The sequence below is a fragment of the Carassius auratus genome, chromosome 27, assembly GCF_003368295.1.
Source record: "Carassius auratus strain Wakin chromosome 27, ASM336829v1, whole genome shotgun sequence".
In the NCBI taxonomy this organism is placed as follows: domain Eukaryota; kingdom Metazoa; phylum Chordata; class Actinopteri; order Cypriniformes; family Cyprinidae; genus Carassius; species Carassius auratus.
The window spans coordinates 30,543,773-30,561,167 of NC_039269.1; the positions used below are offsets into that span (position 1 = coordinate 30,543,773).

Sequence of the window (17,395 nt, forward strand, 5' to 3'; positions counted from 1 at the left end):
TTATAACACATATTATCAGTAAAAAAAAAAAAAAAAAAACATTTGGCATTTTCCATTTTTACAAACCCATATTGTTCAACCACTGTTAAACTGTAAGCCCTCTCTCAACACACACCTGGAAGTCGACATGAATTGCAATCCGCATTTGCAACCCATTGCACTTTAATATGCAGTAATTATAAGTGAAATAGAATATGATGATGCGACTTAATTTTAGCCACCGTGATTGGACTGTGAAAAGAATAGAGAATAATTTGTGGTTGGGGGGGAGAAGTTGAAAGAAGCACGTTGTTAGAATGAAAACAGGGTACATTTTGTATTTCATGTTGACTTAATACTGTCTGTCTATTCCTTTTTTCTTCATTCTCCATTTCTCTTCATTTCTTTTTTCAATTCTGCACTGTCCGCCATCTCTCTCTCTTGTTTTCTCTTTTATTCTCTGACTCGCTCCAACTCATTTATCACTCTCCTCAGTCTGTAGGTATCCCAGCATGCTCCGCCCTCCCCAGCGTATCTACGGCTTTGAGCGCAAGTCAGCCATTTTTCAGCTGGGCCATACGGCAGGATGCCGGACAGCTTGGTTACGCCCCACCGTGAACGAGCTGGACGCGGGCCACAGGGGCGATACTTTGTGATCATTAATAGAGCTGCCTTTACACAGAGGCAGAGGGGAAGACGTCTTCATCTCACGCTAATGCTTTTATAAAGCCAGACATTATCTTAGAACTACCGTTGTATGGAGGAACAGATTCACTTTTTTCAGTGTAATACAGCTGAGGTGTGTGTGTGTGTGTTTGTGTGCGCACAAAATGAATATGCCTCTTGGCAGAAGCTGTAAAAGTGTTTCATCCTTACCAAAGAGCCACACTCTTTGGTTACCATGGTGAAATTCATTGAAGCCAATTAGGTGCAACACCTTGGGTATATCTGCTTGATGGATTGTGTGTATGTGTTGCTCCCAGAGAATAACCATAAACCATGAGTCTCATTAACTTACAGGCAATGTAGCAGCTTATTCATTACACACACATTCACATCAGGTGAATGAATGGTACAGCTGCTAACTTCTACAAACCATTATGTTTCAAATCTTACATCGGGGTCCTTTAATGTTACACCTTATGAGATCCTGTGGAGCTGCTTTTAGCCATTATGACCCCAAAAGCTGGAACATTTTACCAATTACTTTTATATTTATTCATTTACAGCACTTTATTATCCAAAGCAACTTACAAAAGAGGAATGCTGTGATTTTATCATAAAAGGCCAACATTTACAGCACACAAAGATTAGGCAAGCTCCCAATCATTCATATTTGTATTATTTTAACATTAAAGTTGGCTTTGAGCATTTTAGTTCTCTTTAAGTAACTACATTGATTTTTTTGTTTGTTTTCAGATTGAAATTCACTTTATATTTATTTTTTTTCGCTCCTAAAACATTTTTTCATCTTACATTTTTTTGTTTTTAATACAATGGTATTTTCTTATTTAAAGCTACATATTAGTTATGAATGGTACTATATTAATACAATAAAATGATAATGTAATTTGTAACACTAAATAAAGTGAACTATTAACAAGTTCATGCATATGAACAATGAGCTTTTTTTTCTTTTTCTTTTTTTTTTACCGCATCTACTAATCTAGGTTAATTTAATAAATACACTATGGTTCACTTTTAATTCATGTTTATTCAATGTTCATATTCATTCATACAACCAGAATGTTTTAGTAGGCTGAGAAATTAACATTAATCAAGATTAATAAATGTTTTAAAAAGTATGGTTAAATGATAGGTCATACATATATAACACATTAATATAATATTGATAAACTGGATCTTATTGTATAGTGTTACCTTTAATGATAATAATAATTTATTATTATTATTATTATTATTCAGCTAATGCTATTTCTCCATGGCAACCAAAAAGGAACAGCCCAAAGCCATCAACAGACCATGTGTGTGTGTGTGTGTGTGTGTTTGTGCGTTACACAGTGCTTAACTGACTGCTTAAGTAGAATGTGCTCAATGGGGTGGCGTTAGGCATCTGTTCATAAGGGGTCACACAGATGTTCAATCCAGACACACATAGAAATAAATGGAGAGCTGATGACACGAAAGAACATGTACCACATTTAGCAATGTCATCGAGAAGCATCTGGAGCCGAGAGAGTGACTCGGCCTGATAAAAGTGGTGAAGGGCAGCGGTTTCACAAAGTCTCTTCGTTTCCTACCTGCAACCTTTCAGTTGGCTTATCATGTAAACACGTGCTTGGAAACAGATTAGCGGTTTTAAAGACCCTGTAAGACCAACATTAGTACAGCTTATTAACAGTGGAACTACATTTAAGTGTATTAGCTAGTTTAGGTGGTGACGACACACCTTCCCAACGCTAGTCGACGCATTCAAACACTCTGACACGAAACTAACAAGAACGACTAGAAGAAGTAGAAGAAGAAGAGGTGGAAGAAAGAAAAGCTGTACATGTAAGTGCTCATCAGCATGGAAACACCTACAATAAACACTGTTTAGTGGCCTGAATGCGTAGCTTTTTTCACCTAAAGTATATCTTTTTAACGCTAGTTTATACACAACTAACTGATATTTACACAACAACGACTGAGTCAGAGTCCATCCCAGATTGTTCTCGTGGCGTCGCGCTGACGTAGGTGAGTTTGTGTCCTGCAGAATCGGCGGTTCTTGTCCAATGCGCAACATTGCCAAAAATGCAAGCGGAAGAAGAGGGTATTTACATACAGGTCCGTTACACTTCACCTTCAATATGAAGGTTTACTCTGAAGATAAACTCATATTTATTTAAAGATATACATCATTTACGCTCGTATGGCCTAGGGATGGGACGCAGGCATACAGGATGTCCTTTGGCAACGTCAGCCATACCGAGATCGACAGGTAGTGTAAGTGGGAAGCAGTGACGATAGAAGGTTTATAGTGGGGGAAAAAAAATGAAAAAATTAAGAACGAAAGAACCTTGTAGAAACCGACGCAAGACGTCTCAGAATCTGAGCAGTCACTGTGATTTCTGGATAAGCATTGTGAAGGTAATTAATGATGAGAAGAGGACAAAAAGAGTCCACTTCTTTGGTTTTCTTTGTAAATGTAGATTGAAGAGGCAAACGGCCGATGGGTTAACAAGTCCTGGTGGTTCTGTTTCAATCTGGTCTGTTGGATATGGGATAACGGTTTTTCTCCTGAAACACGTTCTCAGATAAGGATGATAGTCTCTATTCTGGCGCGCTCCGATGGGATTGGGCTCACCCGCTGGTAATTCTTCCGCAAGCTGCCCGGCCCGTCGTCCGGCGCCCCCTGTAGTCATGCCAGCGTTGTGCCAGTCTGGCACTGGGACATCTGCAGGTGCATGGACTGAATGCTGTTGAGGATTTTCTTCTGATGGCCGGCTAGAGTCACACCTATCCTCAACAAGTCCCTGCGAACACAAGAAAAACACATAACTACATTTAATACTGGACACACATTCAAATGTAGTGCAAAACTGTGACAAATACCTCCAAAGTAAGACTAAAAAGCTCTATAATGTTACAAATGTATGAGACGAAAGTCGTAGTTAATGTTAATAGTGAGAATTGGACGTTAAAGTCAATGTCCGTCATTATAATCCATACTGACAAACATGGTTTATTTTTATTCTTACAGTAGTAAAAAATGTATTCCACTAAAATCATTTTGCCAACTGGTACAGGAATACCTTTTCTCCCTGAGCAATACTCGACAAGCATTTCCTGTTAGTAGAGTTATGGTCAGCACGTCAAAAGGGCAAGCAAGATCAAGACATGTCTGCTACAGCATGTGATTTTAGGTGACTGTTTCATTGCCACCTTTAAACTACAAAGACAAAAGAGCAACTCTGAATGAAGGCTCAATTTACTCTGCTATCTTCCGAGAGGAGCATTTATTCTGACTGAGAAAAAACCTGTACTATCAATATACTAACCATTCAAACAACGCAGAGAGAGCGAGAGATAGAGAGAGAGGGGGGGGGGGGGCAACTCAGAGCCCCTACAGCTTTATAGATTTGAGAGCAAACAGCATTAACACATGAAAGCTGCCTGCATTTAACTTCCTGTTTATGCGTGGGCTCATACTTATGTTGCTAATTAAGCGCAGACCCTCTGTGAACGGCGGCTGCATTAATCACAGCGTCAGAGACGCTACACCTCACAGAACGCCACGAACAAAACACCAGGAGACATGTTTTAAACATCATCAACAGCATATTCACCTGTTTGCTCGATAGCGACTCAAACTAGTCAAAACACATACATACATACCTTAGCGAATCATGCTAATCCTACTGTATGGATTAGAAATCAATATTAAACAAGTTTGCTGAGATATCTGGCCACCCGGCATTCAGTGATCAATGACTGTCTGGAAATCTGAAACCAGCTTTAATCACCCTTCACACAGACACAACAAACGAACTCACCAAGCATTAGATGTCATCTGAAATGAACCAATAATATGACAAGGTGGCTGAATAAGACGCATAATTGTTGTAAACATAAAGATTTTTGAAACATATGTTGTTAAAAGTGTGATCTTTTCTAAGCCTGTTTTCAACTCAACAAAAAATACGCAGGAGACTAAGATGAAGTTTAAAATAGGATATAAAGTTGTAAATATGAGGTTAGGTGGTTGACTAGTTGGATGACCTGTTGATGGGGTGATTTTAACCAGTTTAGAGCTGGTACGCCATCTTGGCTGATTAATGATTAAAGCCTAAGAAATCTAATAAATATAACTTTCGTAATGGTTAGACTGGTTAGTTGTATTTCTACTAGTTGTCCTGGTTAGAGCTGGTGGACCAAGCTGGTGATGAGATTGCTAACCATTTTTTATAACACTTGCCCAGTTGAACTAGCTCAAGCCTGGTTCTACCAGCACCATAAAGCTTAAGTAACAATGATAAAAGCCTAACAGATAGAAGAACCTTAGAAACTGAGACTGATCATCAGCTGGTCCAAGCTGGTTAAGGTAGTTGACAAGATGATGGGGTCAAATTCACCATGTCAGTCAAATTGGTTAGAGCTGGTGGACCATCTTGGCTAAAATGATGAAGAGCTGGATATCTCATTTCAGAACACTTCAGAATGTTTAACTACCTTGAACTAGCCTGTTTTTTCCAACTTAGTTAAGGCTTTAGACAGTTCCACGCTGGTTTGGGTGGTTCATGAGTTGGACGACCAACTTATTTAGAAAGTCAATGGTAATTTAGGTTGTTTATTAGTTGGTTGATCAGCTTTTGGGGCCAAGTTTGACCTGATAGATCATGTTGGGTCAGCCTGGATAGAATCACATTCCAAAATGACTTGGACTGGCTGACCAGCTTGACCATCTGATGTGAGTACGGCCTTTTTAAAGAACTTTATTGACAATAATGAAACCCCAATGTTGAGAAGTTGTAGAAATTATTTAGAAAAAACACTTAAGAGTTCACACTCACTCTGAAGTCATCTGGGTGACCAGCTGTAGGGATGTGAAGCCAGAGTTGAGGAAGTTGTCTCTGTACTGAGACATCTTGATGGCGGCCAGCCAGTCTTCTACAGAACTAAAGGTGGTGAAGTCTGGGATAGACCTGTCCAACAATGGCTGGGATGGACTGGAGGAAGAGAGGGAAACAGAGAATGAGATGCAGGGGGGAAGAGGAGTCACATGACTCAACCTTGGGCGTCAAGGTTACTATATGTGTAGGGACCACCAAACTCATTTTTCTTCATAAGTGGACTAATAAATATCTCGTTTAATATGAAAATGCGCTAAATGTCAAGGGTTTATTTATATATATATATATATATATATATATATATATATATATATATATATATATATATATATACGTATATATTGTAATATATCATTTATTTATGTGATGCAAAGCTGAATTTTTAGCATCACAACTCCAGTCTTCAGTGTCACACGATCCTTCAAAAATCATACTAATAAGCTGATTTGCTGCTCAAGAAACTTTCTTATTATTGTCAGTGTTGAAAACATTTATGCTGCTTAACACTGTTGTGTTAACCAATATACTTTTTTCTCATGATTCTTTGATGAACAGAAATTTCAAAAGAAAAAGTAGAAATAATTATTTTGTAACAACGAAAAAGTAATTGATCTAAAAATATTATTAATAATAATAAAAAAAAAGAATTTTAATAAAGGTTTCCACTATAGTGAAAAACAAAATGTGTGTATAATGAGTTGGCTTGACTCACATAGTGGGTATACTGGCGACTGCTTTGAGGCTGGTAGGGTTGCGGATGAGTTTGTCGAGCGTATTGACGATATCCGTGAAGCGTGGCCGAGCGTTCCGATCTTTCTGCCAGCAGTCGAGCATCAGTTGGTGGAGAGCAGTGGGACAGTCCATGGGGGGCGGCAGCCTGTAATCCTGCTCTATAGCATTGATCACCTTCACGCAGACAGATATTATTGTCATTAATTGCGGAAGTTTCTGACTCTTAAACATTTTCTTGAGTCTTTTAGTGGAAAAAAAGATACAAAACGGACAAAATCTATCATCTTTGTACTTGATTCACCACTAAATGGTACTTATTAGTATTTTAAAAGTACATATTATGACCTAAAGTGTACAACTCAGCACCCTATGTACCACCTTGACATGCACATGTTATAGATAAAACACTAAATAAATCAATCCTAAGTAATAAATGATTACTAACTAAAAAAGGGACACTGGACAAATTAGTGAACAGATCTTTTGCATGAACAAATCTTTTAGTGAATAAATAAGTGGTCAAATCTAAATGAATCTTTTAGAGTATTCAAAAGATTTGCATCAAAACCCCTGTCACTAGAGGAAACGCATTGTGAGAAACTGGCTTTGAGTGCTTCAGTAATAAGAAATATATATTATCATAAAACATATATCAGTTTTGTTGCATAGACATTGCAACATAAACAAACAACCCACATCATTAATCTTTAAACGTGATCTGTTGTTCTACCCTTCCTTAAACACTGGACTCTTCCCATATTCCTCTCTCTCTGATCCTCTCTGACACAAGTAAACATTAAATGAACAAACAACTACACTGTCTAGCCTCTGCATACCAATCTGCACAAACATGAATCTAAATATTTGAGGATCAATACTCTCTGTTCCCTCCATCCTAAACTGATTCCACAGGACCGCGGTGAGAGCTGGGCACTCTGTGCTGCAGATGTCCTGCTGTTTCATTATGCTGATATGATCTTTTCATGGTAATTTGGGACTGGATGATCATTAAAAACTCTAGAAGAACAGATAATGAAATGTGTGATAGGCCAAAGAAATATTATCCAACTCCTCCACTACTTTACCTTTAGCACTTCTATGTCGGAGAGTATAACATGGGAGCTCTGTTGTTTTGTTTTTGGGGCATGTCACAAGTTGTTAAACATTTTTTAAACCAGAATCAGACCGCTTTACATTCTGAGTCCTTCATAAGATGGTTTTCATGAATATTTAACCAAAGAATTTTCAAATCCAACATAAGAAATTAAGTCGGTCAAGCATGTCAAACAACTTCTTTTGAGCAATTGAGACAATCTTTGAAAAAAAAAAAAAAAAAGTACACACAGAGAATGTACAGAAAGCAGAAAGTTGTGAGTTCGGCAGTCATTACGCTCACAAGTTCCTCAGGGTTCGTTCTGCATCTCTGATGTGTTAACTCGATGCTAAAAGGATTGGGGAATTTATGTTTTTATTGGCAGGATTTTCCAAAAATCTCCACAGAGCCTATTATATTCACTGTTATATATACTGTTATATTCACAATTCGAACAGAAAAAAAAAAAAAAAAAAACTTTTGTCAGCTCTGAAACACAGATACTGGGAGATTTGAATCCAGAAAGACTCTGAGGCAGCTGTAGATTCAGAGAGAGAGAGAGAGAGAGATGGCAAGACTCAAAGTAGTGAGCCTTAGAGCAAAAGAGATTGACAGGAAATGAGACTCACGGCAATGAAATTCAGAAGTAGAGCCAAAGGGTGTTGGGTGCTATACAGTTAATCATACACTTTACATTCATCATGAATGCACTGCAAAGCTTTACACTCTCAGAAAAACAAAAGCTGTCACTGGGGTGGTACCCTTCAAAAAAGAAATTACTAAAATGTACAATTTAGGTTCTAATATGTATCTTTATGGTAATAATGCACCCATTAAGGGTATACCTGTATATGGTACAAATGTGTACCTTTTGAAAAGTTACCACCTCCTGGAAAGCTCAGGTTTACTTTTCATACATTTCATACATACAGAATGATTACACACAACGGCATGGGTTCATTTTAGTTGTAAGTGGGTTTTCTCCACTATATTATATTATATTATATTATATTATATTATATTATATTATATTATATTATATTATATTATATTATATTATATTATATTATATTATATTATATTATATTATATTATATGTTTTAGTAGTAATAACAATACAGTATAATAACAAAATAATTGTATATTTTTATTTAATTCAGTTTACTCAGGGCTAGTGTGATTCAAAGCCAGTAGTTGAGACTCATACTCTGTAATGTATAAAAAAGGACTTACATCTTGGTTGCTCATGTCCCAGTAGGGCCTCTCGCCAAAAGACATCACCTCCCACATGACGATACCATAACTCCAGACGTCACTAGCAGAAGTGAACTTCCTGTACGCGATGGCTTCTGGCGAGGTCCATCTCACAGGGATCTTTCCACCCTGAGGAAACGAACAAAAAAATGATAGTTTAGTCTGGTTTGTTAAAAGTGATAAGATGCTTGCATATGGATTGGTTTTGGTCATAATAATCCTTGTGACTCAATTATGTTATCAGTAACGAAATATATCGCTTTCACATGGATGGCTGGGAAGTATGCTGTTTGAACAAAATAAATAAGTAATGGGAACATATTGACTCAGTGAGCTCTACATCCATCGCAGCTATAAATATTTGCAAACAATGGGTGCATTTGCATTTACTTTTAAATTCAGCACAACTGAATTTAATCATTTTTCTTTGCAAAACACAATAAAAACTTCTTTCCAATTCTTCAAACAGTGTATATGTGTGTGTGCGTGTGTGTGTGTGTGTGTGTGTGTTTGTGAGGAGGGCCTAGTCTCGTCCGTGGAGCGTGTCTGTCTGTAATTGGTCTACCTGAGGATGGACTTGTGTGTCTCACTGATTAAAATTGACAGCAGTTTGTTTAAGATACAACTCACACACACACACACACACACACACACACACACACACACACACACACACACACACACACACACACACACACACACACACACACACAGACACAGACACACAGACACACAGACACAAACAGACACACAGACACACACACATACACTAACAAACAATGACAAAACATACACAGTGTCTAATGATGTCAATTAGTTCAGTCCTGCCTCTGACGTCAACCAGATGAAAACTAAATGACAGGAAAAGCTGAGCAGCATATAGTAATTCTAGGAGTGCGCTTCAGAATTGGTGTGTTTAGGCTTAAAACTGACAGTAATGAAACTAAAACTTTGACATTTTCTAAAGAAGATTTACTGTAAGTGGTTACCCATGCAAAACTTCCAATGCTATGATGTTAGGGTCTGTTTCCATAGGGTCAGTTTGTCCTAAACTGTTTTTGGCTGAACTTGGCTGAATGTCACTTCACTTTCACTTTCACTTTCACTTTCACTTTCACTTTCATGTTAGGGTCTGTTTCCATAGGGTCAGTTTGTCCTAAACTGTTTTTGGCAAGTTGCGATGTGGCTGCTACGTGGTTGCTTATTGTATGCATTCCGGATTTTAGAAACGACTTTGTTCCCTTCTTTAATGTACATTTAGGGAATATTCCAGTACCCACCAGATTTACACTTTCTAAACGACAGTTTAATGTACAGGTTTCTGAATAAAAAATAAACAGGAAATATTTCAGCGAGTTGCAGAAGAGGAAAATAAAGAATAAAATACTAGAGCTCAAGAGCTACACTGCACAATATATCATGGAAAACTATTTCAACCTGATTCAAATAACTGTGAATGATGTCACTGCTTGTGGGCGGGGCTTTCTCATTTTAAAAGCAAAACTGCAGATGCTCAGTTTCCTTATAGACAGAAATTGAAAACATTTTTGTAACTGTAAGGTAGAACAACCTGAAATAAGATTACATAATCTCAGACCTCTTTCTTGATCCATTTTTTTTATTAAGTTTGGTGAAAAAACAGTGGTCAGGAAAGGACAGATGCCTGCTGGGAGTTTGCGTCACTCAATTAATCACTCCATTCCACCTCTTTAACCCTCAGGTCTCTTTAGTCTCCTACATCCTTCCTGATTTTTTTTCTTTACCTATACATCTATCACTCTATATTTCCAACCCGTTGCATCTGTTGTGGGTCAATATAAAGCAGAAAAACCATGAATGAGAAGAAAGAGAGATACATTTCTTTAGTGTTTTTTATAGAGGAAAGGGCTTCATAACAAGCACACAATCCTTCTATATGAACTAAAAATTCACTTTCAATATACTTGTAATAATTCTGCATCACCTCAGTCTGGATTATCAGTCAAAGATTTATAAAGATTTTATTTAAATCTTAAAAGGGTCACACCCACACATCAAAATCAGGTTTTATCTGCTCTTTTGATATAAAATAATTTGACATGGTGCAAACAATATACAGTAAATACAAAGCACACATTCCAGCCCACCCAAGACCATATACTGAAACTAAGCTGCAAAAATGGATCATTCAGAAATCATCATGCAATACACACAAGATGCCCTGCTTCACGTTTAGGACCTCAGAGATCTGTCATTTTTCAACAATGAGCGCTATGACATCCAAAAGCACAATAACAAATGACCTCTCATGTTTAGATATCATAGGTGGATTCAACAGTCTGCCGGCCGTGATGAACAATACTGTGAAGAAATACAGTACAAGGCAGTAAGCCATTCACAAAAGAGATCCTTTGCAATGTCTTAGAGACACAGTGGCAAAACATACCAACTGTTGGGTTACACTTTGGTGCGTTGACTAACTTTATAAAGTAAATGGACTTCAGGGAAAATAAAATTCTTTTGAATATAAACAAAGATTTCTCTTTTTCTTTTCTTTTTTATCAAATGAAAAATATATAACAAATGAAGGATTTGATGACCCTTTCTGCTTGGATTTTCTCCCGACCTTTATGTTCAGTGACCTGAAAAACCCAATTTCATCTTCATCGATTCTAATATAAGATGGAATGAACCTGCATACGACAGAGACCAGTGTCACACGGGTCACCTTCACTGTCTGCTGTCTGTGACGAGAGGCCTGTCACCACAGAGACAGGGCACATAAACACTGACTTCAGGTTAATGACAGTTACTTTTACATTAAACCCATGTAGGGTGAACATAACAGAACTCAACTAGTCATGGTTAATGCTGAAGTGACAGTGTCTTACACCTATAGTAGCATGTTTAAAGTGTGGTTAAAAATGGGTAATATAAATACATTTGAAATGAAAATAAAATAAAAACAGCTGGACCACTGAAACATGGAACGTTTGGTCAAACACAATGTGGTTTATAATTCATGCAGCATTTATAGAAATAGACCCATATGTCTCTCTGATGCTCCACTGTCTGTCACTATTTTCGAGCTGCAGTCTGAAAGAACAATGAAGATCTGTCTCTCATAGCGGCACATGCTCACAGCAAACAACACTTGAACAACTGCAGAAGAAAGACACGCCACTAGTGTTTAATGTCCCAAACACAAACAATCTGTAACGCAAATGTGCCTACATGAGGCAGAATAACAGTGGCATATATTTAGATCTGAAAAACTGCATACTAAAAAAGACAGAAAGAGACATGAGACGCTCTGTCTGTCTGTTTGTCTGTCTTTCATTACTTCAAAGTAAAGAAACTTTCAGACTGATGAAAAAACTAACATGTAATTTAATGTAATGTGAAAATATAGACTAGTAACAAGATTTCTCATAGTTTGACACGGATGTCAACAAAGCAATAATGCTACAGAGTGAATATTAGATCACCTTGTCTAACTGCTTTTAAATTATAACCCATGGCCATTCGGTTTCCCTGCGTTCCTTACAGATCTAATTTGCTTATATCTCCTTCACTTACATTCATTTCAAATTCCAGTCCAATTTGTGCTGCATTAACATCAGCATGCAGATCAGACGTCAGGGGAGGTGGTTCAGATAGCAGCACGCACGTCACTAACCTTTCGCCCCCTTATCCTGGTTCTGTACCGCCCCGTCACCACCCAGACGCCCAACGGGGACAGCGCAAATTAAACCATGCTCACCTAATCCTTTATCATCCTTTCCTTCCAATTTCCCATCCAGGATTTTTAATATTAGATTATGACCTTGTCTTTCATAACCAGGTTAAGTATTCTTTTTTTTCTCCCTCGACTCGAACGCTCTTCCTTTTCTTTTGAGAGTTCTTTGTGCTTAAATGACAGCGTGCTTGTTCGCCACTGTGTGGGGTGTTCAAGTCTGTCACATGGTGCTGCAGGTCAAAGGTCAGATAGCATGTTTAAATAATGACAGCTGAGGACAGTGGTGTGGTAAAATGTTGCTCACACCGCTTCTCTGTTTGATACCCGCAGTAACTTGCTATCCAATCTGCTCACATTTTACAAGAGAGGCAAGAGTCAAGGTTGCATAAACCTGTGAAACTGAGACTGAATTGACAGTTTAAATTCACTAAAATAAACCATGATAAATGTTGCAGTCCAAATTACATACTAAAAACAGCAGACAACACTATTACTATTGCTCATACTTATTAAAAAACTTTTTTTTTAAATATTTTTAAGGTTAATATATATAACCTGTCCTTTCCTCTTGTACTATGGATATAACGATTACCAAAGGGGTAAAAAAGGAGGAGAGATGTGCAATTACCGTTCCACGTGATAAACTGGATAGAATAATAAAAAAGGGGGGCAAAAATTATTCATTTTCTTCAGAAAAACATACAACTTGGCTAAAACTATAAGATTTTCTTCAGAAAAATATAAGATCTAGTTTTACCCCACAATTCTAACAAAAACCTTCTTGCTTTGCATAAATTAAAGCATGCACCAGCCTTTGTTCAGAATGAATCTGGCTTATACTGATACTGACCTTGAGAAGTTTCAGCTAAATGCTGTTAGACTATTAGGATTGCTCAAAGCGAGCTGATCTGAGATCAGGAAAGATAAAGCGTATAAAGAGCACACATGTTCATCTCAGCTGCACTGCACAGTGGACTGCCACACACACACACACATGGGGAATGTAATAACTGATGGGCTTATACTGGCTTAGCTACCTGTGACACTTGACATTTATCAAACTACATCAAACACACACACACACACACACACACACACACACACCAACACACAGATGCATTTCTCCTTATTCGTCCTTCCTAAGATGTAATTTAACAGATGAACAGACTGTATCTGATAGAGGTGAGGTCATGCATTTCCCTTTCCAGTGGCTTTAGCCTCATAATGTTTGCCAATGGAGGTTTGTGTCAACAAAAATATTTGAAAAGCATATTCAAAGTTTTGTTTGAGACATTTAGAGTGCGCCTGAATATTTCACATTGTGCTCAGGGTTATGTTCCGTAAACACTCATACCCACCAGCTTGATGCAGTGAGAAATGAGAAGCTTATTTCTTACATTTATTTTGTTAAGCACTATTTGTATGTTGATTCAATTTGACATTTTAATTTAATAACTTTAAAGGGATAGTTTACCCAAAAATGAATATTCTGTTATTAATTATTTACCCACATGTCATTCCAAGTCCTTTGTCCATCTTTGCAAAACAAGTTAACATATTTAGGATGAAATCCGAGAGCTTTCTGACCCTCCATAGACAGCAAGGGGAGTACTATGGTCAAGGCACAGAAATGTAGCAAGGACATTAAAATAATCCATGTGACATCAGTGGTTTAATCATAATATGAGGAAGCTACAATAATACTTTTTGTGTGCAAAGAAAACAAAAATAACATCAGTCAGCCACCATTTACAAGTGTTACACGATGCATGCCTATGCATTCCCCTGCTTGTCCTTATGATGCATTACTATGTTTCTGTGCCATGTTTCTGTGTAGTTTCATTGTTGTATCTGCAGGGTCAGAAAGCTCTCAGACTTCAACAAAAATATACTAATTTGTGTTCCAAAGATGAATAAAAATCTTACAGGTTTGGAACGACATAAGGGTGAATGAGAATTCATGACAGAAAGGGTGAACTGTCCCTTTAAGAATTCTTCATTTTTATCAGTCCATGCGTTCCTTTGGAATTTAACCCATGAGCTTGGCAATGCTTGACCTACATGAATGTCAGTATTTGCCAACACAGATCCAACAATACCACACAACTGTATGATGGTCAGATGGACTCTTTATATCTCAGACTAGTTCACACTGCCATAACAAACCAAGCTGGGTAATGTGAACTATTTTAACTGACAGTTCTTGGCAAGAATAAGCCATAATGTGAGCCAGTCTTGATGCCGACTGGCGAAAGTCTGGCTGAACTACACTACACAATTGCAGAAGTTGCTACAGAACATCAGACTTCAACACCTGTAACAGAGAAGACAAGTAAATGAAAACTAAAGGAATTGAAATGGTGAGTAAACAGAGGAAAGAGAGAATGAGCATGTCACATTCCACACTCCGGCATGCCAAATCGCAGCCCTCGAATTGGAGAGGAAGAGGAAGAGAAAACAGAAAGTGACAGAAAGGAGGGTGGGCCGGGCGAGGGGGTGTCACACATTCAGATCCCACCTCAGTGTAAATAGTTTTATTTTCCATTTGCAGCCCACAGCCACTGCACTTGTCATGCTGACAGCGAGAGGGAAATCTGTGTTCATGCTGGGAAAGTGAGGGACGTTTCTTTATTTCTTCCCTTTCAATTTCACTTCCTTCTCTGTATCATCTCCTCCAAGCCCATGGACACTCCAGTCTCTCTTGGTAGAGTTTGAGTGTGTTTTAGTACAAAATGGTTATCTTCAAGTTAAAAACAGAACATAAATCAGCTGAAAACAAATTTCAAAAGGTGACAGACAGACGGGCAGACGGGAAGACGTACTTACAGATGTCCCGTCCTCAGATCGTAATCTGGCTGTACTGCATGTCCAGACTGAATGTGACTGAGATGTTTGTGTTGTTTTATTATTTTATCCATCGACCGACAGACAGAATACTGACAAGTGAACAAAAACGGCCAAAAACCCGGGGGGTAATTAAATCCTCTCTCTATCAGTAAGGAAGACAGCGAAGTCACATTAGTATCCTCGCCGCATATTCCTGTCAATCAACAGTCACCGCAGGACATCCTGTTTGTGAATGATGGCTTCCTTTGGGGCCTAATGAGCTTTCACACGTTTTAACAGAGACAAAACATTAGTGAAATATTCCCTGTCTGTCGTCTCATCTCTTTATCATCCGCCTCACATCTCTGCTCACCAGCGCTGAGGAACCACCAGAGTGTAAAAGATGAAATTGTTTGCTTATAATGCATGGGACATTTCTATGAGAAGTCTGAAGTGAATTTAAAACGCGTTCAATAAAGGATGTGACCCAGGGCTGTTTCTGTCCAAAGCGGGGGAAACGGTTGACCCTGCTAAAAGTGCGACTGTCAGTGCGACCAGCGCCTCGGAAACCAGCCTGAATACAGAAATCACAACAGGGTCAGAAAAGATGGAACACGACAATGAATTATCGGTAAACCCAGATAATTACGAACGTGGTGAATCCGTGGCACCAAAAATATCACAGTGCTCTAAATAGAGAGTCTTTAAGAAGGCAGGAGAAAATAGTATTTCATATTAATATTAAAGATCCGCAGCGCAGGAGGGCTAATGATGCCCCGGATGCCTATTAATGATACATAATAGAGAATTCTGGAAGTCTGAGCGCTCCATTTGGGAGGCAGGCTATTGGAAGTCCAGTCACTTGGCTGTGTTCAATCACATACAGAATTTAAATGCAGTTTCTCCAGGAAACACTCATGTCCTGTCAGAGAGACAATGCACTGTTTCTTTCCAGAGACATTTCGGGGGATAAAAGACAAAGCAGACAGGAATGAAAAAAATAAAACAACGCTTGAGGAAATGAGGAGCAATTACAAACGCTCAATACCTGTCTTTTCAATTATTTCAAGCAACAGTGCAAAACATGGCACCTACTGGCTCCTGTGGGAATGAGGTGGTGTGTCTGACGTGCCTGGGCGAAGTCTTACCAGTGAGCTGGTGTAGGTGGGGTCAGAGGTGTCTTCCTGCAGATAACGGGACAGGCCGAAGTCCGACACCTTGCACACAAGGTTGCTGTTGACCAGGATGTTGCGGGCGGCCAGGTCTCGGTGGACGTAATTCATCTCGGACAGGTACTTCATGCCAGCAGCGATTCCCCTCAGCATCCCCACCAACTGGATCCCTGTGAACTGCCCATCATTTTGCTGCCAAAAAAACAAAAACACAGTATGTCAAACCTCAACTACACACTCAGCTACTGGTGTTTAGCTGTAAACACATTTTTTTGTGTTATGTAGTATCTGGTTAATTAAGAATATAATAATCTATTTCCACTTAACTCTATTTCAAAAGCATTAACGTGATTTGTCAAAGCAGGACATGCTCCAGGATTCATGGCTGACAGAAATGAATTGTGAGTGCTTGAGTTTAAAATTTTGATAGAAAAATATATAAAAATAATTACAGATATGATAAATAGATTAATAAAATGATCAACATTTAGAACAATAGATAGATAGATAGATAGATAGATAGATAGATAGATAGATAGATAGATAGATAGATAGATAGATAGATAGATAGATAGATTTGCAATTAACGTGAAATCTAACAGCTGCATGTTGCTCTGAGACATGAACGTGCTTAATCTTTTAGAAAATAATAAATTAATAAAATGATAATTTCATACAGGGGCAGACCCTTCAGTAATTTAAGCTAAACAGCAGCAAGAATTAAATATCTTGTACATGTGCACAACTATAAAAGAGACATTGATTTTCCTTTCCGTGCAGTATTTGTGTTTAATATAACTCATCAGTAGCTGTCTAAAACGTGTTTACAGCACACAGTGGGAGACCTTACAGTTCCTTCCAAACTTGTGTACACAGCCACCATGTTGCACAAGTGAAAGCTTTGAACCGAACGCACGATACAAACAGGGGTGGGAGTGTGGATCGATGGCGACGCTACTCGGATGTGGTGGATTTCTAAGCCAACTTCAAAGAGGCCCTTTATTGCGGCACCAGATCAAAGCTAGGAAGAACCAATCCATGAGATTGA

At 38.3% G+C, this 17,395-nt stretch overlaps 1 protein-coding gene across 1 annotated transcript in view; it reads right to left on the reverse strand.

Moving 5' to 3' along the window:
- Window positions 1-1,478: 1,478 nt before the first annotated feature.
- ephb1 (EPH receptor B1) overlaps window positions 1,479-17,395 on the reverse strand; it is a 224,723-nt gene continuing 208,806 nt past the window's right edge. Inside the window, exons 12-16 of the mRNA XM_026207140.1 lie at window positions 16,324-16,539; window positions 8,611-8,760; window positions 6,265-6,458; window positions 5,493-5,648; window positions 1,479-3,455 (exon numbers count right to left, since the gene is read on the reverse strand). Coding sequence (XP_026062925.1) covers window positions 3,341-3,455; window positions 5,493-5,648; window positions 6,265-6,458; window positions 8,611-8,760; window positions 16,324-16,539 — 831 coding nt within the window. The 3' untranslated portion in view covers window positions 1,479-3,340. The remainder of the gene's footprint in view (window positions 3,456-5,492; window positions 5,649-6,264; window positions 6,459-8,610; window positions 8,761-16,323; window positions 16,540-17,395) is intronic.